The 25,238-nt window shown below is 35.4% G+C and overlaps 1 protein-coding gene across 10 annotated transcripts; it reads left to right on the forward strand.

Annotated features, from left to right (window-relative positions):
• The first annotated feature begins 2,077 nt into the window (after positions 1–2,077).
• On the forward strand, positions 2,078–19,339 carry LOC110093054 (E3 ubiquitin-protein ligase MBR2). Of its 10 annotated transcripts, none has more exons than XM_028695122.1 (7): positions 2,091–2,308; positions 2,393–2,500; positions 6,812–7,997; positions 8,079–8,129; positions 8,210–8,305; positions 17,617–17,778; positions 18,477–18,894. In XM_028695122.1, the coding sequence occupies exons 3-7, from the start codon at positions 6,855–6,857 to the stop codon at positions 18,621–18,623; spliced, it is 1,599 nt and encodes a 532-aa protein (XP_028550955.1). In that variant the 5' UTR covers positions 2,091–2,308; positions 2,393–2,500; positions 6,812–6,854; the 3' UTR covers positions 18,624–18,894. The 10 variants fall into 10 exon arrangements, 9 of the variants coding, with proteins under 9 accessions (XP_020673468.1, XP_028550955.1, XP_028550956.1 ...); XM_028695123.1 differs by having other exon boundaries at positions 2,393–2,458; XM_020817812.2 differs by having other exon boundaries at positions 2,393–2,434.
• Positions 19,340–25,238: the final 5,899 nt, after the last annotated feature.

Here is a 25,238-nt window from a genome sequence, read left to right on the forward strand (position 1 = left end):
GATTACATGTATGTGGTGTGATGGAGGTGTGGAGGAAGGGAGTGGGCGACAGAGAACTACATCATCCTAAAACTATATGCTTAGTTATGCGAATGTAGACTCGAATTATTACCCTCAAAACCACTTGGCCTAAAGGTTGACTTCTTTGTTGTCGCCTAAAATAAGTTGGTCAATCGTTCTAAGAAGTGCTTTAAAAACCGGACCAGACCGGCCGGTCCAACCAGTTCAACCGTGAACCGGGTTAAGGGCTGGTCCGGTCCAATCTGAAAACCGCCTTCACATTGAACCTGCCAGTTTTGGGTAGAACCGCCGATTCAACCAGTGAACTGGCGAACCGGTTTTTTAAAACCGGCCAGTTCAAGTTTTTTTTATTAATATTAGTTAAAAATAAATTATATAATATTAAATAAATATTAAACTTAATCATTATCAATATAAATATTAATATTAAAACTCTTAAATTAAATTAAACACACTATTATTAGGGTTTAGGGTTTAAAAAATTTTAAATATTTTTTAAATAAATAATTTAACATATATTTAAAAATTTTAATTAATAATAATATATCTTTTATTATAAAACATTTATCTCCAAATCATCATGAAGCATTTCACATGGAGTGGTGGTACTATGTGAGCTCTTAACACAAGAGAACTCAAAATGCTATGTAAACACTAGCAAGAAAGTCTTCTCAAGTGGTGTGGGACTAAAGAAAAGAGTTGAGATGTAAATGAACTCATAACATATATAATGCATATAAAAACTATTTTTAAATAAAAATTTTAATTAATTATTTTTTATGTAAATGAAACTTATTTATTAGTTAATAATAAAAAATTATTTATTTATACACTATAAAAATAATTTATCATTAATAATTTTATGTATTTAATTATTTATTAATTATTTAAGATATAAATTTATAAAAGAAATTTAGTATACAACATAAACATGTTATAATTAAATTTATATGGTTATATGTAAATTTAATCATATATACAAATAAGAATATTTATTTTAAATTTTAAACTTATGTTATAATTAAATTTTATTAAATATGTATCTTATTAAATTATATGGTAATATATAAATTAATTTACATTAAAAATTAAATTTAAAATTCAAAAAAATTTTAAATTTAAAATTATCATATTTTTATGAGCGTAAATTCTTATAAATATGAGATTTAAATTTTTTTTTCTTTTATGTGAGATTTTTAATATAATTCTTTTACTTAATTATATAATTTATTGTTTCATAGTTTTTTTTTTTAATTTAATTTTTTGCCTCAAACTTGAATGATAACATTATTATTATGTAATTTTATTAAATTTTAATAATATTTATTATTTATTACGTCATCCGTTCGACCCCGGTTAGACCGGTCGAACCGGTCAAACCATGAACCTCTCCTTCTTTCGGTTCGTTGTCCGGTCCGGTTTTCACAGCCTTGGTTCTAAGTGCTTTTTTTTGGTTTTTTTTATCTTTCTAAGTGCTTTGGTTCACTTTATGCTCAAATCAACCCACTCTCAAATTTATTATGTTTATTTTTTTATTATAATTTTTAAAATTTTATTAATGTGCTATTAAAAAAAACTTAACTTTCACGGATATCTGATTGTAAAAAAAAATAATTTATTTATTAACTAATAAAAAGAATTTATTACCAAGATTATTCATGAATGAATAATAAAAAATTCATGTCGTAAATATTATTTATTTAATCATATAAAATTTATTATAATGATTATAATTATTTATAATAATATTTTTTTCATTCTAATAATGATAATATAATTAAAACATTTATGATATAAATTTTTATTTTTAAAGTTTTAGTTATGCAGAACATTTTTACTATTATAGAATAGGCGTTCGAATGCATTTAACGCACTATATGCATTTCTCTCCCTTTTACTGGTTGAGGTGCCTAATAAATTCCGGTTAGGTGGGTGACAGTTCCTCCACATTAACGACGGAATGGGGAAGAACTGAGAAATCTCCCTGCAGAAGCCGCGTGCTTTTACCCACCCAACCCTCTGATCTCACAATCACGGATCTGGGAAGCAGGTCCACATCTTCACCATCTTGGTTGCGGTATTCATTATCATAGCCGCCTCTGGCTCTCCACGCCTCGCCTTTCCTTTGTCCCCACACTTTTTCTCTCTAGCGATCGATTTGTCATCTTTCATAGTGGGAACAACTGCCTGAAAGGTGCGTTGAAGGAAAGGATTTGATTTGGCTATTTTTCGTGGAGATTTCGATCTATTTTGGCTTAGAAGTGTGACTTGTCGCTGTGAATTGATGGTTCGTGTAGATATTCTTTGATTTTCGCGATTAGGAGAAATTTATGCGACTGAAATCTCGAATTCCTTTTTATTGGGTTTTTAGGTTTCTGTCGATTGATTGTGCCGACTTTGGAAGCTTTGACAGGTTTGGGCTGCCTTGATTTCTTCAGTTAGTGCCCTATTGTCATTAACAAGCGATTTTGCTAAACCAGTTATTTTTCTTCCTTTTTGCTTTGATTTACTGTTTCTACTCTTCGCACGCGGAGATCAATTAGCTTTTCATGAGCAATGTCTGAATCATAAATTTTTTGGTTTTTCTGGCTTCTTGTTGTTGACTTTATATAAATTTCGTGATTCAGGTTTGGGCTGCTTTTATTTCTTCAATTATTGCCCTATGCTCATTAACAAGCTCTTTTGCTAAACCGTTTTTCCTTCCTTCGTGTTCTGATTTTGCTGTTCCTGCTCTTTGCGAGCGGAGATCAATTATCTTCTAATGAGCAATATTTGAATCATAGAAATTTTGGTTTTTCTAGCTTCTTGTTGTTGACTTTATATATATGTCGTGATTCACGCAGAATCAAGGACTTCTTAAAAGTTTTGTTTTTTAATTTATGTGATGAAATTTTATTTTTCTTTTCTTGGATGTTGGCTTCACGGCCTTGAAGCATCGGTTTAGGAATGATAGGCGATCTTCTGGTTGTGTAACTTGTGTTGCTGCTTCCAACTGCTGGTATTTCCGTTGACTATCTTGATTTGGAGGTTGGAAACTTGAGTTCTAATGAACTGATTACTTGCTACAAATATTTTAATATTGTTATGGTAGCAGCTCTTTGTGCTTATGCGCTAATGATGGGCGGAGTTTGATTCCATTGGCTGAATTCTTTTTGTGTGGGTTGATGACATCTTCTTTGTGCGTATATTTTGTTGGTGCTAGCCTTGAGAGAAATGATCCCTCCTTGCTAAAGAATTTCTGTCTTTCAACTTCTTTAAAACTGAATATTCTCTTCTTAGGAGAGTATTTATTCATGGAACTTTTATCCATTCAAAAGCATTGATTTCCTGAGAGTTTGAAGGACATTATGGGGCTGATTGGCAACAAGTATGATTTAACTCAAGAAGTAGGATTTAGTAAATACTGTAAATCCGGATTTACTAAATTGTTTGACAAAAAAAATGTTAAATCCTGTGAAACTATTTGGCAACATAACTCAGGATTTAAGGTGGGTACTTCATTAAAAATTCAAATTTAATTTACATTTTCAATACAAGTTACTTACGAATTTCAATTTTAATTTAGTAGGATTCAGAATAAATCCTGCATAGATTCTATATCCAAATAGCCCCCCCTGAGTAAAGCCTTGTGTTACTAGGCAAGCTATGTAGCAATCCACTTGATCATCCGGATGATACTTGATTTTGAATGGCCATCGACATCCAACTATAGGTTTATTAGGTGGTGGAGCAACAAGGGACCATGTGCCTTGCTTTTGAAAGGCTAGAAATTCGTCGGACATTGTTGCCCTCCATTCTTACAACTTGGCAGCTTGGGACATTGGTGACCTGTTTTTAGGTGGGTCTGCATGGGATGAAGATAAGAGTGTGGGTGGGATGGCAGGTTGTACAGTAGGTGATTGAAGTGCTGGAGCTGGAGTGGGGTAGGAGTTGGAGGGAGTGGTGTGAGTTGAGGGTGGTGGGCTGGATGATGGTGGAGAAGATGGAGTTGGTGAGGGGAATGGAGGTTGATTGGTGGGAAGTGCGGACGTGGGTAGGTAGGAGTGGTGATGGAGGCGAGGCCGCCGAGGAAGAGGTGGAGATGGATGAGGATGGGGAGGATTTGTATGGGAAAATATGCTCATGGAAGACTACATGTCGGGAGATGTGTAGCTTATTGGAGTGGAGGTTGAGACATGGATTCCCTTTGTGTGTAATGGAGTAGTCGAGGAAGAGGCACTCTTGAGAGTGAGGGGCTAATTTGTGTTGTGCTAGCGGTTTGAGCCATGGGAAGCATATATAGCCAAAGGTCTTGAGATGGGAATAAGAAGGTAAACGACCATGGAGTAGGTGGAAAGGGATTTGAAGGCCGCAGGCTTTGGTGGGAAAACAATTGATTAAGTAGTTGGATGTAAGAATTGCTTCAGCCCAGAAGTGGTGCGGAAGATTTGCAGCATGAAGAAGGGTGCGAGTGGTGTCCAGTAGGTGACGGTGCTTGCGTTCCGCTAGTCCGTTTTGTTCTGGCGTATAAGGACAACTGAGTTGTTGGGTGATGATGTGTTTAAGGAGAAATGAGGTGAAGGTGGTGCTGGTGAACTCTCCTCCACCGTCATATTGTAGAGTTTGAATGGTGAATTTAAAATTTGTGCTGATCAGTGTATGAAACTGCTGAAATTTGGAGAAGGTTTCTGCTTTGTTATGCATTAAAAATAGCCACGTAAAGCTAGTATAATTGTCTATGAAAATTACATAGTAATGGAAACCATTTAGAGACGAAATGGGGGTCGGACCCCAAACATCGGAATGTATTAGCATAAAGGGTTTGTTTACATAAGATTTTCTTATAAAGGTAAATTGTGGCTTTTTGTCATATTACATGAAGTGCAAACAAAAGAAAAAGATTGAGTACATATGGAGGGTATGAGATTAGCTAAAGTCTGTAAAGATCGGATGTTGGGATGGCCTAAACAAGCATGCCATTGGTTGGGGGAGGTGATCTTTGTTTGTAGGGTAGAAGGAGAGTCGACGGATGTAGTGGATACGAAGTAGAGGCCGTCTCGACTAAGTCCATGGAGCATAATTCGATTGTCCAACATATCCTTGATGAGGAAACCGTTAATATCAAAAGAAATTGAGCATTTATTATTGGTTGTTAATTTGTGGATTGATAGAAGGTTGTGTGAAAGAGAAGGAACACGAAGTAGGTCGTGTTAACGAAGCTTACGGTTGGAATCTGGAAGAGGAAGGAGCCCTTGGCAAGTGTTTTGGATTGATAACGAATTGCTGTTCGCAATGGAGACTGAATTCGAGCCTGTGTACGGTGTGGAATGATGAAGATTGTTGGCATTCGGAGTGAGATGAGTGGAGGCCCCTGAGTCCAGGACCCATTCATTTGTTGAAATGGATTGCGGGTTGGCCAGAAGTGCCCGATTGCTAGTTGTGGAGGTTGGAACATAGGAAAGGTTACATCGATGCCAACAGTTCAGTGCAATGTGTCCAGATTTGCCACATATTTGGCAAGTGGGACGATTGGCAGCTGGGGAGGGGGGACGATTGTTGGATGTTTTGTTGATGGTTGTCCTGAAGGGAACTCCGCGACCACGATAACCTCTCGGTTGAGATCGACCACGAGGTGTGGAGAGACGAGTAGAATATAGTTCGGTATGTTCGAACGAGTGGCTGGTATCTCGCTGAAGGTCCGACTGTAGAATAATCTCTTCACTGCAAAGCAGAGAGTAAAGCACATCTAGACTAATGGGTAGTTGTGATGTGAGAATGGCTGTTTTGAAGGAATTGTAGGATGATGGCAGGCCATTCAGAGTTTATAAGATGATGTCTTCGAAGTATGTTGGAGTTGGCTGCTGCGATATTGTCCACAAGCGACTTAATCTGTGTTAGGTGCTGTGACATTGTGCTGTCTCGCATATGTATGTGATGGAGCTCATTTTTGAGTTGGATGACCCTGGATTGATTGGTTGGTTGCAAACGACGCTCAAGAGTGAGCCATATCTCACTAGCAGTGGCGAGATGGATAATATAGGGAAGCACAAAGAGAGAGATGGTGGTGAGAAGACCAAAAACCAGGTATTGGTCTATGAGATGCTAGAGGCGATAGTCAGCTGGATTGGTTTCTGAATTTGTAGAAGATGGTTTGGATGCCTGACAGGTGAGATATCCATCAAAACCATTCGTAGAGAACAGCATGAGGATCTGTAGCCGCCAGATCGAATAGTTGTCATTTGTAAGCTGGTTGGGGATAATAGATTTAAGGTTGGTCATAAGAAACTTAAGTGGAGAAGGAATGATGAAGTCGGCCATGGATGCTGATAGAGAGGATGCCAGTTGAGCCTGAGAAGATGAATCTTGATCGGCCATTGAGATGAAGATGGGTGGGAGAATTAGTGCCTAGTCTCTGATACCATAAGAGAATCCCTGCATTGTTAGTTAGAAGAAATACTAAACAAGAGAATAGCACAGAGAGGGTAGCAATTCATTCCTTTTCCATAGATGTCTTTACAGCTTGCTGTAGTGATTTATACATATAGGTAAAGGAATAATCTAGAATAAGCAGTGCTGTGAAGCCGTTAATGCCAGGCGGTGAGATAAAGATAGTGGAGACATGCTTGTGCTGATGTAGTGGTAACCAGATAGATGTTGTGGTCTTGAGGTAGACCTTAAGTGGTCTAACAATTCCTGGTTAATATTTCTTGCTCAATATTAGTTTAATAGAAATAGATCTGTTTTTAAGGAAACATATTAAACTTATGCAGCTTGTTTTTCACCCTCTAAAATTTTAGTTTCCAAACTGCAGGTAATTGCCGAAGTTCTGTTCTTCTACGGCATCTAGATCTTCTATGGATGACCATACTAAGAAAAGACCAGCTGGTGGTCCTGAATTATCTAAAAGAAGTTATGGTCTTTATTTCAGAGAGCCAAAACGTGACGAGAGAAACTTTCACGACTGCAACCGCACAGGGTGGATCACTGGGCATAATTCACTGAAAAGCCCTCAAAATAACAGTTCTGAGAAACTCAAATATTTAAAGCCTCCTTTGAACTTTAGAAGTGTTAATCCCAATGCTGCAAGTTCTTCCAGATCATTTTCTTCAAGTAGCAATTTGAATATATCTTTCCATGAAAGCAAAATTGGAGATTCTCTTGAAGCAGATGTTTCAGAATGCAGTAACAGACGATGCGAGGATGAAGATGGTTTGAATTTTGATTTGGAGTTCCATGGAAGAAAAATGGTGACCGACTATTCTCGGGGCCTTAAACCACCAATTCTTCATACTTTTCCATCAAGTTCAACTAAAATGATGAGCAATTCCAATGCTACGTTTGCCAGCAGATATGGCAAGCAAATTAGTCAAAGTTCTGTTAGTACCACTCAGGACAATGCAAACCCACCTTTCCGTCAATGTTTGATACCAAGAATTCCTAGTCAATTGCCTAAATCTGATCCACATGCTATTGGTAGATCACATAGATATGGTCTGAAAAATCTTGGTTGTGCATCAATTTCAGATGCTCTTCCATCGAGTTCTTCCTCTGATGGACTTAATCAAAGAGCTGTTTCACTCAGAAAAAAGTTTCATGATGGAGAAGGTTCTTCTAGTGGGATTGCATCGTTTCAAGTGCAAGGAGGACCTGATGATACCTCAAGGATGACCAAAAGCCAATACAACAACAGGAATGCTACAGTTTCTGTTAGACCCTGCTCGAGCTCTGGAGGGGAAAGTAGCAAAATAAGGTGGAATGATCAAGAAGATGTGCACAATTTTGAACTGCCTGGGCCTTTTATGTACCCAATGCGGACTCATGCTCCATTAGTAATATCTGAAGTTGCTCAGGCGAGGTCACCATTGCCATTTGAGTTTCAGAACACTTCATATGCTGTAAGACCACGGTCAAATAGCCAGAGTTCTCGACATAGGTCTGTTATGTATTCTGAAGATGTTGGTGACTACATTCGCTCGAACATGGAAGGAACTGCAGGGGTATATACTACAGATGACAACTATGTTAATCCCATGACCCAATAAGTTTTTTATTCAAAGACTTCTTTTTTCTGTATCCAGGTTTTGCAAGCACTGGAGAGGATTGAGCAAGATGAAGAGTTGACATATGAGGTGTTTGTTCTGTAAATTTCCTGCCAATATTCCTAATTGCTATCATCTCATGTTAACTAAGATTATTTATATACTTGCAGCAATTAATGGTTTTAGAGGCAAACTTACTAGAAGGTTTTAGCTTCTATGATCAACATAGAGATATGAGATTGGATATAGATAACATGTCGTATGAGGTATATTTTTGTTCAAAAGTTGTTTTGCCATTTGTAATTTTTCCTGCAGAGCAGTTTTATTTTTTATTTTTAGTTATTTTTTAATGCACCATATAGAGCTCTTATTTATCTTCTCATAAAAGTCTCAGTGTGTTCAAAAAGTTTGTAATCTGTTACTGAATCTTATCATATGAATTTGTTATGTGCTAAGATACTGTTTGGTTTGTTATTGTAGTGGGGTTAAATTGATTTAGTCCTAATAATACACGAGGGACAAATCTGTAACTTCAATTTGAGAAAATCTTAAATATAGTTTGTCTTCACTTTGGCCCATGGATCATTGTGGATTGTACAGTATAATAGCCTCCTTTCTAATTAGATGGTGCTGCATAGGGTTACCCTATTGCAAATAGTTGGAGTGTGGAAGTAAACTACACAACGAATAAAAAAACAAGAAATAGAAAGCAGTGGAAATAAGTGGACATTGGGATTTAACGTAGAAAAACCTGAAATCATGACAAAACCACCGAGCCACACCACACCAAGAATTCACTATAAAAACTGGGAGAAATTTGTACCGATCTCTCTTCTCTCTAGCTCTCACCTTATTTCTCTTCACTCTCATACAATTCTAACACACAAAACAAAAGAGAAAGTCAAGTAAATAACACAAAGGAACGCCACCCTTAAGAAAAATTGAGATAGAAAACTATAAAGTCTTTCTCAAAGCGCTGTGACTCTCAAACCTCTGTCATCGATCCATCTGCCAGCATTGTGGCACCGAATTTAGAGCGTTGCAGCACTAAGTTCTATGTCGTTTCTCCCAACAAATTTTGCAGCACCAGGTGCTTGGGAACACAATGTTGGGGCATTCCGGTATACAGCATCGGGGCGCTCGGGTACGTAGCGCCAGGGCACTCGGGTACATAGGACAGGGGCATTGTATGAAAAAAATTTCGGGTGCAAAGCACCTAAAGCTCCCAGCGAGCACGAAAAATTGAACTGATGTCCGAGGTAACAGTGCAATCCAATCTATCAACATAATCCGATTTAACACAGATTAACACAAATCTTTGCTGAAGTGCACAAAAGAACATACAAAAGATCAAAATTCGTAGTCCACCTCTTAAGAAAAACAATTTCTTTTCATGTAAATACGAAAACACTTAAAAGTCTAAATGATATTTTGAAAATCATACAAATCTATAAAAATTTGATGGAAAATAAAATCTCACATCTATTAGAATTCACTTCGCTAAAGTAAAACAAAACTGTAGAAAACTTGATAAAATTTCAACCATACATGTAACCATGTTCACAAATTTTGTAGAGAAAAAAACAACAAAGAATTGCCAAAGAAGATGCAAGCCACTTATCAATAGAAGGCCCAAAATTACTTGTAACTCATTCAAAGAATCCATATTTAACAGCCCAATACATTTTTGAGGAAATTTTGATTTTTATTAAACAATAGAATAATTTTTTAAATTCCACTTGTTGGCCCAATTTATAAAAAAAACACTCATAATTTCTCAAGAATCCAGAATCCATCTCAGAACACAACTCTCAATTGAGCCAACACAGTAACATGTTTCGGTTTTTGTTATGGTGGCAAAATTGCAGGAATAAGAAAACAAAGTACTTGAATCCTTGCTATAACAGGAAAGCCGAGTATAGGAGGAAAACAAAGCAGTCTTGGAAGCTGAAAATTTAAGGAAACAACCAAGTTTCATTCCAGTTACAATAAGAAACTGCAAACAGAAGGAAATAACCAGATCTAATTCTAGCAATAATGGGTAACTACAGGCCGTCAGCCGGTATGAAGAAACCTAGAGCAGTAAAGAAACCTTTCACATTTTGCACAAGACAAGTAACACAAAAAACAAGCTATCAACAACAATCAACATGGTGCCGACTTCAACAACAATACCACAATGCCAAATTAGCAGTATTCAGCCATGGCCAAATTCGGTTATGACAACACAAATTAGCTATTGAAAGGTAATAAAAAACTTATAGCTGAGACAAAAAAAGAGACATGGCAATTGTAGTGAAGAACCACGGTCAAGAGATGGAACAAAATAATGAACCAACGCATAGAACTATCAACATGATATTAAATCCTCAAAATAATGAAAACACAACTCATTTTCTATAGAGAATAATCATAGGCATGCTTTCAAATACCTAAAATAAAGACCTATGAAATAAAACAACCCAATCAATATCAATGCACATGATTTGCATATCTGATGAGCATAGGCTAGGGGTGTGAACGAGTCAAGTGATGTAGAGTAGTGGTATTATCAAGCTCGGCTCGTCAGTCAAAAAATTGGCTCGAGCTCGAGCTCGAATCGAACCCAGAAAATGAGCTCAAACTCGACTAGTCATTTAAGTTCTCGGCTCGAGAGTTCAACTCTAGCTTGTGGGAGTCCACTCAATAGCACAATGGGTGAATTGGCGAAATCATTGCGAGAGTGCTGAAGAAGTTTGACTCATCGGTCATCAGCCTGTTGGAGAAGCACCAAAGAAGAAACAATTTTATTTTTTAAAGTGACAGTAGCATGGAAAAGTTTTTTTTGGGGGGGGAAGAAGTGCAACATCATATACATTAATGATATTAAATGCACCGCAATAAACCTTTTTTTTTAACTACAACTTTTCAAATTCTTAAATACATATAATCTAAAAAAAGAAGTGAATTTACTTCTAAATTATATAAATTAATAAATAATATTATTTTTTATCCCCAAATATTTACTTAATCGAGCAAACTCACAAGCCAACAAGCCAAGCCTTATAAAACTCGAATTCGATCTCGAGGCTCGACAAGTTCGACTCACGAGCTCGTTAGCAAGTCAAGTTTGAGCTGGCTTGCAAGTAGGCTTGGCTCACTTACACTCCTATCCTAGATATTTAGATTTGATCATTATGCTTGACTTGAAAAAATAAAATTTCTGCTAATTGGGTTTTTGATATTTTACATGAAAATTTGAACATAATTTTACTGCTTTTTTAAAATAATACATGTTTCATCATAGGTTTTATCATTTAATTGCATAAGATACCCTGATATACGTCATTAGTAATGAACACACTCTTATCATTTAGAATAATCTATGATGCACAGATACAGACACGTCGACACAAATATGACATGACACTAATATGTGACATGTCAATTATAGAGTCTGGAGGAGGTTAGAGATTCAAAGTTGATCGAGGTACCTGAGTGTGTATGTCAGCTTCTGCTATGGTTTCCTGTGATTTTTTCAGTAACTTAGCGGATTATCGCCACCTAGGGAGCATGAGCATGCCATTACCTTGAAAGAGGGAGCTTCTCCTATCAGTGTCTGACCATACCGGTATCCGTAGATTTAGAAGGTTGAGATAGAGTCTCATTAGAGAGATACTTGAGGTAGGGATTATCAGGTCTAGTATAATCTCCTTTTCCACTCTAGTTTTATTGGTGAGAATGAATGATGGGAGTTGGAGATTTTGTGTGGATTATAGGGCCTTAAATAAGGAAATTGTGTTGGACAAATTTTCTATCCCCATGATTGATGAGTTGTTGAATAAGTTGCTTGGGGCAGTCATCTTTGGAGATTGACATGAAATCAGGGCACCACTAGATCAGAATGAAGTTGGGGAATGTGTACAAGATAGCCTTCAGGACTCATGGAGTTATTATGAATTTTTTGTGATGCCTTTTGGCCTTACCAACGCTCCAACCACTTTTCAATCTCTCATGAATTGGGTTTTTTAACCCTACCTTAGGAAATTCGCCTTAGTATTTTTTGACGACATCCTAATCTATAGTTGTATGGAGGTAGAGCATGTGGGTTACCTAAGGACTTTATTGGAGAATTTGAGGAAGCACTAGCTGAATGCCAATTTGAAGAAATGTTCTTTTGTATAGTCATAGGTGGGGTACCTAGCACATGTGGTGAGCAGAGCAAAGATAGTCGTAGACCAATCCTACAAATGATAGATACATGCGTCCTGATTGCAGACTATCTTATGAACGCAAAGATTCGAGACTTGACACTCATATTGAAAAGTTTCTTACTATTTACAAAAATATGAGTTCAACTTTATCATCTTTGTAGTAAGATTCCTCATATGACATTACTGACGTTAATGTACCTACTCCCATCTCATGCATCAACCATGTTATGATAAAGGCAACTCGGTGTAAGGAGAAGGTCTGCCGACATATTACTAGAGGAATGTCTTAACTATAATACTAAGCATACAAGGTTGAATGATTATGTAGAGTCAGAGAATGATCAGTTGAAAAGACGTCTCGATGGGAGGGCATACCAAAGTTGATTTGGATGGAAAGTATCATTGAGACTTGTATATTCCTTCATCTTTGCAGAAATATTGAGGCTTTTGGTGAAATGCCACAAAACGAAGGATGAATAACTGTACATCAAGCTTCATAACCTAATGTCTTACACGCACATCATTTTTGGTGAAATGCCGCAAGATGAAGGATGAATAACTGTACATTAAGCTTCATAACCTAATGTCTTACACTCACATCATTAAATGTTGCAGCTGCAGATTGAAGAAAGCTGCTCTTGGTCGCCATCTAAATGACTATAGGAGAAAATTTTTTCGTCTCATGTGTATATTAGATACCAGAATGTCATTGGGATAATTACTATGTGCTTTGTCCTAATCATGCTTCGAGGAGACTATCTTGTAACGTAGCAGAGACAAAGAAATCTAATAGCACATAAGTCGAGCCTTTGGTCTCATCAGATTTTGATACCTCATCTATCACAAAATGACCTTATGCAACTTGAATGTCCTCGTCTTGTCTAAGCAAAGGTTAGATGATTCGTGGATCTGATATTTCGAAGAACAAAAAGCTGGAGCTTGTATCAGAACAATGAAGTATCTCATGACTACTTTGAATGAAATGTTACGATTCACTTATATGCAAAAACAGTGAATCAATAGTAAAAATTGCGTGCCACGGAAGCGTAACGCCGTGCCACTGGATCTACAATACTCGTACAAGCATAAAATGTGTATACAAGCTTCTAAATAGAACGTTGTACACCTTCAAATGATAGTTGTTTGCATAATTGATTAGTGCCAAATTTAAAATGCCCTCATACATGCATTGCAGCAGGCATAATAATTTACGCAAACATATTATGCGGCATCGCAAGATACATTATGATATAACAGTGCATCACATTTGCATGCCAACCAACACATGGCATATGCAATAGTCGCAACATACAAAATACAATTTGCAGAAACGCTATTCATAATGCATATACATTACGCACTAAATGCAAGCGTCAGATTATCATGTAAACATATTATGCGGGCAAATCGATGATGTATAGATTCATTATGCATGCATGTTACACAAATGTACTGTGCACTATATTAATGTGCCACGCCACCGGATCCGAAACATGCATACAAGCAAACATATGGCATCAGTAAAGCCCAAAATAAAGTCCTACATACTTGTTAGTAATAACTACCTATATAGCTAGCTATCTCCAAAAATACAGTCATGGCCAGAGCCTGTATGTTTCTCAATGACTTCAAATCATTGAGTAATGAATCAATAAGATATGACATAATATGCATGCATCTGCGATATATTGAGGGTTTCATTCCACCATATCACTTGACATTACAATCACAATTCAAAATGATCCCCTGTGTGTATTTGTAGGATGTAGAAGGTTTCATTCAAGTATGTCAAATGACATTACAATTATATTTTAAAGTGATATCCTTCATGCATTTGTAGGATGCAGAGGGTTTCATTCAAGCATGTCATTCAATATTGCATTTACATGCAGATATGTCGTACATGCGCAGCTGATTGTCCTGCATGTATTTGTAAGATGCGGACGATTTTATTCAAGTAATATCATAAAATATTATATTTTCTTGCAAAAATTGCGAACACCGCAACTATATAGTATGCAAATGAAAATTCTAAAATGCATTGGTCAATATACGTGATACCTGCATATACATTGTTTATATCCATTACATATGTATAACAATTATATAGATGCATCATGTAAAGCAAATGTAAAAAAAAAAGCATATAATACTTGCATGGGCCCCAACGAGCGTGTTGTAGATACACATTTGATGTATGAGGATCCTATGTGGGTTAAAAAAAAATTAGATATCAACCCGATCCTCCATAAGTAAATTGATAGAGTCGATAAGGTTCAATCAACAAAAATGTAACAACTCATAGAAGCCCTAATGATGATCGTGTTGATAGAAAATCTCAACCGAAGGGAATCTCAAATAACCAAAAATGCCTCCTAAAATTCTCAAATGCCCATAAAAACCCTAAATTCTAAAATTATCTCAAAATCAAGATATTTAAAATGAAATAAACTAACAAACAGGTAAATCAAACTATCCATCCACCCTCCGTAACAGTTTGTCGGGCTGGACAAATTAAAAATCACTTCAGCTCACAAAGAACTAATGTCTGGTCAAAAATATCACTAGTATTAATTCTCAATCCGTTTCTTGTCAGTAACGACGTGGCATGTGTCATCTAACTGGTGGTTTTGCTGCCCAATGGCACTACACTGATTGTTTCACCGCTAAATGACAACACAGGTAAACAGTTATGACAAAGACCCTCTGACCGGGTGATTTTTCCGCCAAATGATACTACTAAATTACAGTCATGGCCAGAGCCTGTATGTTTCTCAATGACTTCAAATCATTGAGTAATGAATCAATAAGATATGATCGATAGGATAGAAAGCCCTATGTTAGCTAATGTTGATTCAAATTTGTCCCTTTAGACAAATATTTACCGAAGGTCCATAAGGTACACTTGGACGAAGCAATTCATGACTGTTGGCAAGGATTCTTCAATCAGGTTAGGTTGACTACCTCCTTTGACTAAGTAGATTAGGGACCACGATGGTCTGGGATGATGGAACCATGGGATCTTGATCGGGCTCTGCATTATTCCCCCACCATCCGCTTTGAGTACGTGTTGGTGAAATTTCTAATGTTAAATATTAAATTCTCAAATTTCTAAATCATGTTGCTATTATACACCAGATACTTTGTATTTATGTGATGACTAGCCTCAATCGAAAGTTCTCTCTCGTTATTGAGAGGGGTAATTAACTATAGGGGTTTGCGTCTATAGGAAACCAGAACTTATATCATAAAACCCTTGTAAAATGAGGGTGAAATATCTAGGTAGTGTCTTATTTAAAACCCAATCTGCCTTCTGAAAATTTATCCTAGAACCTACTCGTTAAAACTCTCCTCGACGACCCTAAAACTAAGAAAGAAAGAAAATGAGGGGTCCATGGAGAGGCCGAGGCGGGAATTTCTAGAGCCCTCATATGTATATTTTTGGTAGGAAATTTTAAAATATGTAGGAGCAAGAAATAATCTGTTATTTCAAAACATAGCACCGAATTTGAATTGAGTCATTGTCCAAGGAATCTGTGAGCTTTGGCAGATTAAAATTATTTTGGAATGTTTAAAAAACCAAATGATTAGAGTCAATGAATATATACTGTGACAATAAATATGTCCATTAATATTGCTTAGATTAGTACAATATAATCATACTAAGTATTTTAATGAAACTGAAAAGTAGGTTTATTTGTACTCTATATATACCAACATAAAATCAACCTGTAGAAATTCTCACAAAAGGATTTTGCAATCCTACGCTCAAAAATATTATAAGCAAATTTGTAATAGTATATTTATATCATTTAATTTGAGGGGGAGTGTTGAATGATCATAATATCCACTAGTCAACTAATCTTAATAGGGATCCTTAATCACATAAATCAAGGGTCCTAATTGTTAGATTGATTCTCTTATGGCCCATAGATTGCAATTCAGGATCCTCCTCTTCCTCATCTAGCCACTAGCCCCTCTTGGGGTCTTTTTTCTTTCTTTTTTATAAATAACTTCGATTTATTTACATTGTAAGACTTTTGGGGTAGTTTATATGTACTTTCATATTTTGTACACAATCAAGTAATACAATTAAAAGTAAAATTTTCTATTTTTCTACCTAGATGATTCTCTTAGAACTTTTTAAAAAATAAAAAAAGAGTATAAATGACTTTTCTCTTTCATTTTAAGCACTAAAATCAAAGTATTTTTCTTTTCGGAGGGATTCTATCCTAAGAATTCTAATTTAGTGTGATGGCACTCAATAAAGCGATTGGTGTGAAAACAAAAAAAAATCAAAATATTTAGTTAAATAAGAGTTTTTTATAGACAATTGCCAATAAAATTCTCAAATCATAAACAACAAATCCTTAACTATGTAAGCCATGAAATTATGTCTAACTATCTTGTTAAATAGAAGATGATTGTGACTCTTTGAGATGAAGAGGATAGAGAAGATTCTCATGCTAGCAATAAAAGATTAATTAAGTGATATTTGGTTCATTTTTCATATAAAAACTTTCTTAACAGAATAATTGAGACAAATACCTTAAAGTCTCTGAGTTTGAATCTTCCATGCCTAGCTCTAGAACATGCTACACAGTGAAGAGAAAAAGGGCATACTTTAGAAGGCTATGGAAGCTCTCCCAAAACCCATCAAGGGGAATATGGAAGCAAGGATTGAAGAACAAGGTGAGTTGATGGATACACAAGTTTATCTTATTAGGGAAAAGTGTGTGTATGATAGAAATGACATATATATAGACGAAAAACAAAAGTTCATTCCTATTTCATTATTATTTGAAAGCTTCTGAGCCCCATTTCCTTTCTTCTTCACTATCTAGAGTATCATGGCTGGCAGTTGCCTCCTCACTGACTTATTTTTTCACCGCCTCTATGTTTTACTCTTGCCACCCTTGGACCCATGAGCTCACTGATGCCTCCGAGGCCTCCAATTTCAGCTCTCTAATATGTTAGAGACAGGTGGTGAACAACAATTTATATGATGATTAACTCAGATTTGTATAAATTTGGCCTGATATAATCCATAATTATCCTTGTCGAGAATTTGGGCTCCATATATCAAGCATGTTATTGATTACTTAAAATGATAATTCCTGTAAAATTTATGACGCCTAATCTTACTAGGTGTCCATACATTTCAGATTTATTTATCTTTCATATGTTAATTCATTTGGCAAGCAAAAAACCTTTATCCAAACTTGCAAAGGATATTTGGCGTTGGCTTGAGAAAATAAATACATCAGACTTGGAAGTCATGGACATGTTTTACCTAGTCATATAGAGGGGCATGGGCTATAAAAAAACAGCCTTTGTGTTAAATACCTTTTATCAATTCTTATTCCTTTTTTCACTTCGTTCAGGATCTTTTAGCTCTTGAGGAAAAGATGGGATCAGTGAGCACTGCCCTTCCGGAGGAGGCGCTTTCAAAATGTCTCAAGAAAAGCACCTACAGAACAAACTTCCTCCGTATGCCAGGACTCTCTGGCCATGGTGATGATGATTTCAAGTGTAGCATTTGTCAGGTAAAATTTGATCCATATTTTGGAAGGAATATATTTAAATTTCTAATGAATTCTTAAAAACTAGTGCAGACATGTTATATTTAGTCATAAAGCATGATGATGAAAATGTTTGTTAATGATCCTTTTCAACGAAGAGCTCATCAATTATTACTGAAAACCTTAACAACAAATATATATCATTAAAAGACCATCCTTTGTCTTTCCAGCATCCACCAAATTTAAATAGTCTATATTTTTCTCCCTTCAACAAAAAAAAAAAAATCTTAATGATTCATCTCAGTACACTGAACATCAGTATGTATGGTATGTAACTGAACCTATTTATGTAGGAATTCTCATTTGAGCCGAGCACAACATGATTTAAAAGAGATGAAAATAAATAATTATGAGCAGTAGCATCATTCTACTTATCTACCAACTAATTAACAAATATAAAAAATATGTATACATTAGTTAATTTATATCTATTATATTTCAAGCTAACAAGTAGCCAAACATGATCTAACAAGACGAGGTTCTATTTGTGTTCTTCTTGTTAAGAAAATTTGATCAAAATAACAAATTAATATCAGCTCACTTAACAAATGAATCAAAATGATCTTCTTAGTGAGCCGGGCAAGAGCTGTTGCAAATGATGGGCTTTTTTAACAGTTCTACTCTTTAATTAACTTTGATTGTGATATTATATGAATTTCTAGGAAGAATATATGATCGGAGAAGAATTGGGGAGCCTTCCATGCAAGCATCATTATCACGTGACATGCATTCAACAATGGCTAAGGTTGAAGAACTGGTGCCCCATCTGTAAAGCTCCAGCGACATCTTTAAACGATCAGCAACCTTGATTCTTCTACGCGTTTGTTCATAAAAAATTTCTCTCCACACATTTGTAGGTATGTGAACATGTGCTTCTTTAACGCTGCAATGAAAAATATTTACTGCAGTACACTATCCTATCTGCATATAATTTAACATTTTTTAGCAACCTCAGTGGAAATGTTCTCTTGATGGGTTCTCTTAGGCTCTGTTTAATTTTGAAGGGTGAAAGAGAGGAAATGAAAAAATAAATCAAAATCGGAATGATAAAAGATTCGAGTCGAAATTAGTTTTCTTTCACTTATTAATGGTTGAGGGGAATTTGATGGAACTGTGCTTTTAAATTCTCATTGAGTTCATTAGAGCCAGATGCCATTGATGGGCCTCTCAGAGTTCTAATTCTGAACTGTCTGCTTTATTTTTAATTCAATAAATAACTTAATCAAACGCTTCAAAACAAGCTAACCTATTTGTAGAAGAGCAAGTTCATTGATTGTAGCTGCATCTCCATCCAAACTTCTTCGAACTTGCAGGCATTAGTTCATGAAGCTCTAACATATACAGACTCTCCCCACATGTTCCTGCTTAGATGTAAGAGCTAACCTCTTTCTACAGACACTTCAATGACTAGCGAAGACTCCGGTAAGCTTTTACCAGATCTAGTGAAGGATTATCTTAATTTTAACTCTACAGAGAAAAGTTATTTATGATGTGATGTAGTTAATGTAGTTCAACCCAAAAATATGTACACATTTTCATTAAACATGAAGATTTTTAGCACTCATTAGCCAGATTTAAAGCACAAGGATTTGGAGCACTTGAACTCCTAATCCCACTCCCTCATATATTTAGCATATGAATGAAATAAAGCAAAATAGAGTGATAAATTACCTTCCATAACAAGCATGGTCCCTAACCCCCTCCTTGTGTGGAAAAATCAACATGTACTAAATTGAAGGTCCACACTCCCCCTATTTTGCTTGGTTGGTCCCCTTTAAGCAAAGACAAATGACCGATTGCATTAAGAAGTGGTTGCAAATCATTTTTACGTGGCTTGCCTAACCTATGTACCATCCAATATATGTTATATTATATGTTTTGTTCTCTTATGATTAGAATATGAGAGTCTAATGTAACCTCGAATATTAATGAATGAAATATTGAAGGTTATTTCTTGGTTGGAATTAAATTAGGAGCTTGATGGCTTCTATTTTTGACTGGTTTGATATTCTCCCTTCTTCTAGTTATGCACCCTTCTCCAAAATATCATAATCTTTTTGCTTGTCATCGACAATACTACACACACGGTCCTTAATCAACCCTAACGTAGCCTTACTCACTCTCCTTCTTAATATATCTAAGATTTTGTTTGTGACAGTTTTCTTTTACTTTTTACAATAGATTTTTAGCTTTTTTTTTTTTTTTTTGAAAATAACGCAAAAGATAGTGGGCAAAAGTTGTCCCAAATGAAGTCTAAGCCATAATTTTTAGGCTAGGATATCCTCTAAGAACCCAAAAATATAGCCCCTTTCCACCCACAACTCCTTCAAAAATATTCTGATAACCCTTGACCTCTGTCACCCATACAAACCCAACAAATCATAAACCTAGCTGCGGCAATCAAATCAAAGGAACTCACCCAAATAGAAGCCATCACTGTTTTCTCCAAGTAAAATTCTTCTATGATCAGGGGCTATCATTTCCCTCACAAAAAGGCTAACTAACAATTTAATTCAATCAAGTCTTATAGCTCTATTCCTCTACTAGGATTAGGTTAATTTCCAATAAGAAAAATTTGAATTCAAATATATTTAAAAGCTAAATATTAAACTGTGAGATCTTTATTTTAATAATTTAATATAACACATGATTCAATTTTAATTTTGATATGCTTATTATAATTAATTTTTTACTAAACATGTGTGTGAGTATTTTTAAATTTGAATTTAAATTGAAAATCATAAATATTTTATTTTGATTAAATCATATATGTTAACTATTTTATTCAACGACTAATTGTATATATATGATATAAATTTATTTACTCAATTTTAAATTATTTTAATTGAAATTGGAGTCTTACAATGTAAAAATAGCTGTGAATTTATTGTGAAAATTGAATAGTAACCTTTTTAAATTTACCATACCCTAGCTGATTTGGCTATGAAAGTTCATTCTTGCCACAAATTTTTTTGAAAAGCGACCAAAATAACTACATTCAAATAGAAGTATGATAGTGATCTGTAAAAGAAAGTAATAAAAAACTTGAAACAAACAAACTCTTAATATCTGGATCAATAATCCACAATTTTCTTTGAAGTTCTTTCCTCTGATTTTTGTTCCAAATCTGGACCTCCTCCTACTTAACCATCAAAGGCAGACCCTAAGCAAGATGAGGAAAGCCAACATTGAAGCTTTAGATTTGTAATAGAAAAGAAATACAGTTGTTTAAATGTACAAACTAACAATTCTACTGCCAGAAAATGACTTAGGCCTCCTCGTTATTAACTGTCTTCACTCTGATATAAACCCCACATAAGATGAAAAAAAAAAGACCAATGCAGACAAATCCAACTCAAAGATAAACCAGTCTGTTCCCTAGGCACTGAAGAGCTCAATGTTGAAAAATGCCTTATTCTGACTTCAGTTGAAGACAGAGATTTGCATTTCAAAATACAGAGAGCTCATCATTTCTACTTAAGATCTTATGCTCAAGTTCTGTTCAAACTCAAGGCCTGGAATAGCCAATGAGGCCTCTTCAAGCTCTCTGAACCAAATCCAGCAGCAGAGTTTGTGAAGTCCTGAATGCTATCTGGCCTATTCAAATTAGAAGAGAGCAATAAACTTGAATCATTTCCCATTTGTTTCCAATCTGTTTCCTTATTCATATCTGTGGCATAACCAATGCTCAAATTGAGATCAAGGTTTGAGCTTGAATCATGTCTTTCTCCTTCAAATGGCTGTTGGAAATTATACTCTTTGGATATTCTCAGTGGCTCTGCGAAGCAATTGCTTAGTTCGCGCGAGCTTTGGCCTGCAGAAAATCGATGTATTGATGTGTTTTCATAATTTGGCACATCTGTAGAGTGATTTAGAGCACTGGCATGAGAGTAATGGCTAGTTTCTGAGGTATTTTTACTGTTCCTGAAGCTGTCTTTGATAACATAGGGGTTGTTAGGGGCCAAAAATGAGTTGCTCATCTTCAACTCTTCACTTTTCACCTCATTCATAAGCTTTTTCTGAACCTCATACAGTCGATGTAGTTCTTGCACCTGCAAATTAAGCAAAAGATAACACAAAACAATATGATTTCCATCAAGGTTGGCTGTATAATATAATCTTATTGCAAACATAGCTAGTAAGAGCCAAAGGGGGCAAAAATTTTGCCCTAATATATAAATAATCATCTAAATTTTTGCACTTCCAGCTGGTGTTGCCCTTATTCTAATTCTCAAGTGTTTTATGCTTCGTTTGGAATAACTTTTGGTCATTGTTTTTTTGTTTTCATGAAGTTTTTGTACTAAAAAGTTCCTATAGAAAGCAGTAAGAAAATTTTCCAAACGAAGCATTAATCAATGGTGTTCACTGAAAACTACTCACTAAAGTGGATCATGAAGGTAAGTTACCCACCTTTAAACCATATTCAACATGGTTGAAGGCACAACAAAAGTTAGGGTAGTTGCAAATTGCATGAGCAATATGATCCAAATCAAACAATAATCTCTAATATCATTTGTTGGATAGTTGGGTAAAAAGGATTCAAAGTTGAGCTTGGTACATTAATATGATGATATGAACCCGTCGATCTCAACCAATAATAAGCACCAAATTTTGGGCGAGTGTCAACTATTTTTAGTCATATATTTTTAGTTATTTGATGTGGGACTAAACCTTGTACTCTCATATGCATCAAAAATTTACATGAAATCACTAAGTGCTCATTTAGCTGCTTGAAATTAGAAAGACATGTTTTAAAAAATGATGAATTTATCTAGTTCTATCATTTCATTGGATTTAGTTAGAAATCAAATTTAGGCTTCATTGGGTACGGCTTTTTAAAACAGCTTTCTAGCACAAAAAAAATCTTGAACTAAAATTTTTGTACTATAAAGCTGCTTTAGAAAGCATTAAGAAAGTTGTCACAAACGAAACCTTAATTTCAAACTTATAGAGCACTTTCATTTCATAAAAAGTGATAATTTCATTTTTAACCGGAAACATATTAATCATTTTCTCAAACATATTTTCTATCTGCAAGCAATTAAATGAGCTCTAAGAAAAGAAAGAGATATGAACATAATGGCACCCAGCACCTGCTGTTTGAAGATCTCTTCATGCTTCATTACTGTATTCTTGATGGATTCTTTTCCGTGTTTTTCCACAAATCCTTCCATTGAACTGTGAAGCTTTTTGAAATCTGAATAGATGCCTCTGCTTAGAACTCTAAAATGGAGCTCTTTCTGAATAGCTTGGGATTTGAGACCTATCTGCAACTCTTCATAGTTTTTTCTCAGCAATGTGTTATGCAGATTGCTATTGCATTGCCAATTCAAAACCATTCCTGGAAAAGAAAAAAAAAAGGTAAGAAAGAACAACTTAATCATAAAAATTTTCAGATAATGATAAAATAGAAAGGAATTGACATCCTATTACTTCCATTTATCAAAATTTCATCATGAAAATCAAAATTCATAATAAAATTCGAACCGATATATCTACGTAATATTCTTAATTATTTGATTGAGACATGCACAAATATATATATTTACAAATATATATATATATTTTTTTTTTCGACACTCGTTAGATTTAAAATCACGCAACACTTGATAAGGAGTGTTTTTCTCTGAAAAAATCAATGAAACTAATCCAAAACCGCAGCACCCACAGATTTATATTAACAATAACAGCAACATCAAGCCTTTATCCCACTAAAAAAAAGCACCTAAAATTGGCTAAACTTAGAAGGAAAAACAAGCAGACATTATCTACAGGTTTCCCAGTTTTATGAAATAGAAGACTCTATAGATCATTGGGTTGGTCAAAAAAGGAAGGCAGGACAACAGCATTAAAACAAGAACAATGGAAGAAATAAAAACTTTTATGACCCGACAAAGAAAAAGACTAGTAGTTGAATATGTATAAGCATGTTATTTCCTCAACAAGTTGAAATTTTCATCAGCTGAAATAGCCATTTCATATTTGTCAACTTACTTAGCTCATCTTGATATATTGGTTAGGAGCTTTAACTATCAAATAAGAGGTTTTGAATTCGAGTCTTGCATATGTAAGGGTGTCGATATTTGACATGACCCAAAAATTTGACTCGAACCCGACCCGAAAATTTCGGGCTAGGGTCAACCTATTTGTGAAACGTGTTGAGTTCGGGTTCAACAAACCGACCGTTTCAAAAATCGGGTCGGGTTCAGGTTGACCGAAACCTCGAAAATGACCTGGAAAAGGGTATGCCTATGTTTGCTACCCGTGTTGAGTTCCCGCGTTGCCCAATGCATCGAGTCGCATCTCTTCGCGTGAGTCACGCCGCCATTGCTGTCACGTCTTCGCGTGGCGTGAGGTAGGGTTTTGAACGGGTCGCTAAAAGCTTCCTTCGAAGACGTTCCTTCCAGTCGAATTGGAAGTCGCGACAGTTTGTCGTTCATCGGAACTGGAAGTAGTGATGGGAGCTCGCTATCTTTCTCGCGCTTCTTCCTCCTTTTTGCGACAGTCCTCCGTAAAATTCGTGTCGGGTCGGGTCAACCCGGAAACCTGACGGGTCGGGTATGTGTTGAACAAACCAACTCAATTGCAAAAACAGGTAGGATTCAGGTCAACCCAAATAGGGCAGGTCAGTTCCGGGTTCGACCCGAACCCAACCCCCAATCCGAAATTGACACTCCCATACATATGTGATGTGTGTTATGTATGAGTGCCTTAATTATAGCCTAAATGACCCATATATATATATATCTTCTACTGATGCAGGAGTTAGCTAAGCTCTCCAATCAGCCGGCAAAGGAAAGACCACAAGAAACTATTGAGGGGGCTAATAGTTGAGTTTGTTAAGTAGAAGTTTGATTGAGAAATAACAGTTGATGAAGAGAATCTAATGAAAATTTAAGGAGGATTAATGAAATTTTAGTTAGATGGATCATAAAATGTTGATCTTGTGCTGGTCAATAAGAAAATCATTGATAGTCAAATTGAATTGTGAAAAAAAAAAATAGATTTTGATAGGTAAAGCGTTCATTGAATATAAGAGAGTGAAATATAAATTTATTTATGTGGTTGTCTATAGAAGAGTAGCAGATGCATTGATCATATGAAAAATAAATAAAACTAATATGGAAGAATTGGAGGGAACAAAAAAGAGAATGGATAAAATTTATGAAATCAAGATTTCCAAAAAAAAAAAAAATCTTCCATCAACAAACCATAGGGATGAACTATATTCTGACAGAATTGCAAGAGGAAGAAGACAGCATTTATCCATAACAGCTGAGGAATCACAAAGTAAATTCCATTAGAAAATTTATGAATGCCAACAGGAACAGAACATCACAAGGTCTGAGTGAATTCATGTTAGCAATTTCAAAAACAGAGAAATTAAAGCTCTTATAATCCGTTATAAAGGAAAGAACATTGTA

Source organism: Dendrobium catenatum, unplaced genomic scaffold (genome assembly GCF_001605985.2).
Source record: "Dendrobium catenatum unplaced genomic scaffold, ASM160598v2 fragScaff_scaffold_621, whole genome shotgun sequence".
NCBI classification, from domain to species: domain Eukaryota; kingdom Viridiplantae; phylum Streptophyta; class Magnoliopsida; order Asparagales; family Orchidaceae; genus Dendrobium; species Dendrobium catenatum.

Coding starts and splice junctions, on each gene's coding strand:
- LOC110093054 (XM_020817809.2), top strand. CDS start 6,855: ATGGATGACCATACTAAGAAAAGACCAGCTGGTGGTCCTGAATTATCT. Junction 8,306..17,616: donor TAGATAACATGTCGTATGAG/GTATATTTTTGT, acceptor CACTTCGTTCAG/GATCTTTTAGCTCTTGAGGA. Junction 17,779..18,476: donor TCAAGTGTAGCATTTGTCAG/GTAAAATTTGAT, acceptor ATGAATTTCTAG/GAAGAATATATGATCGGAGA.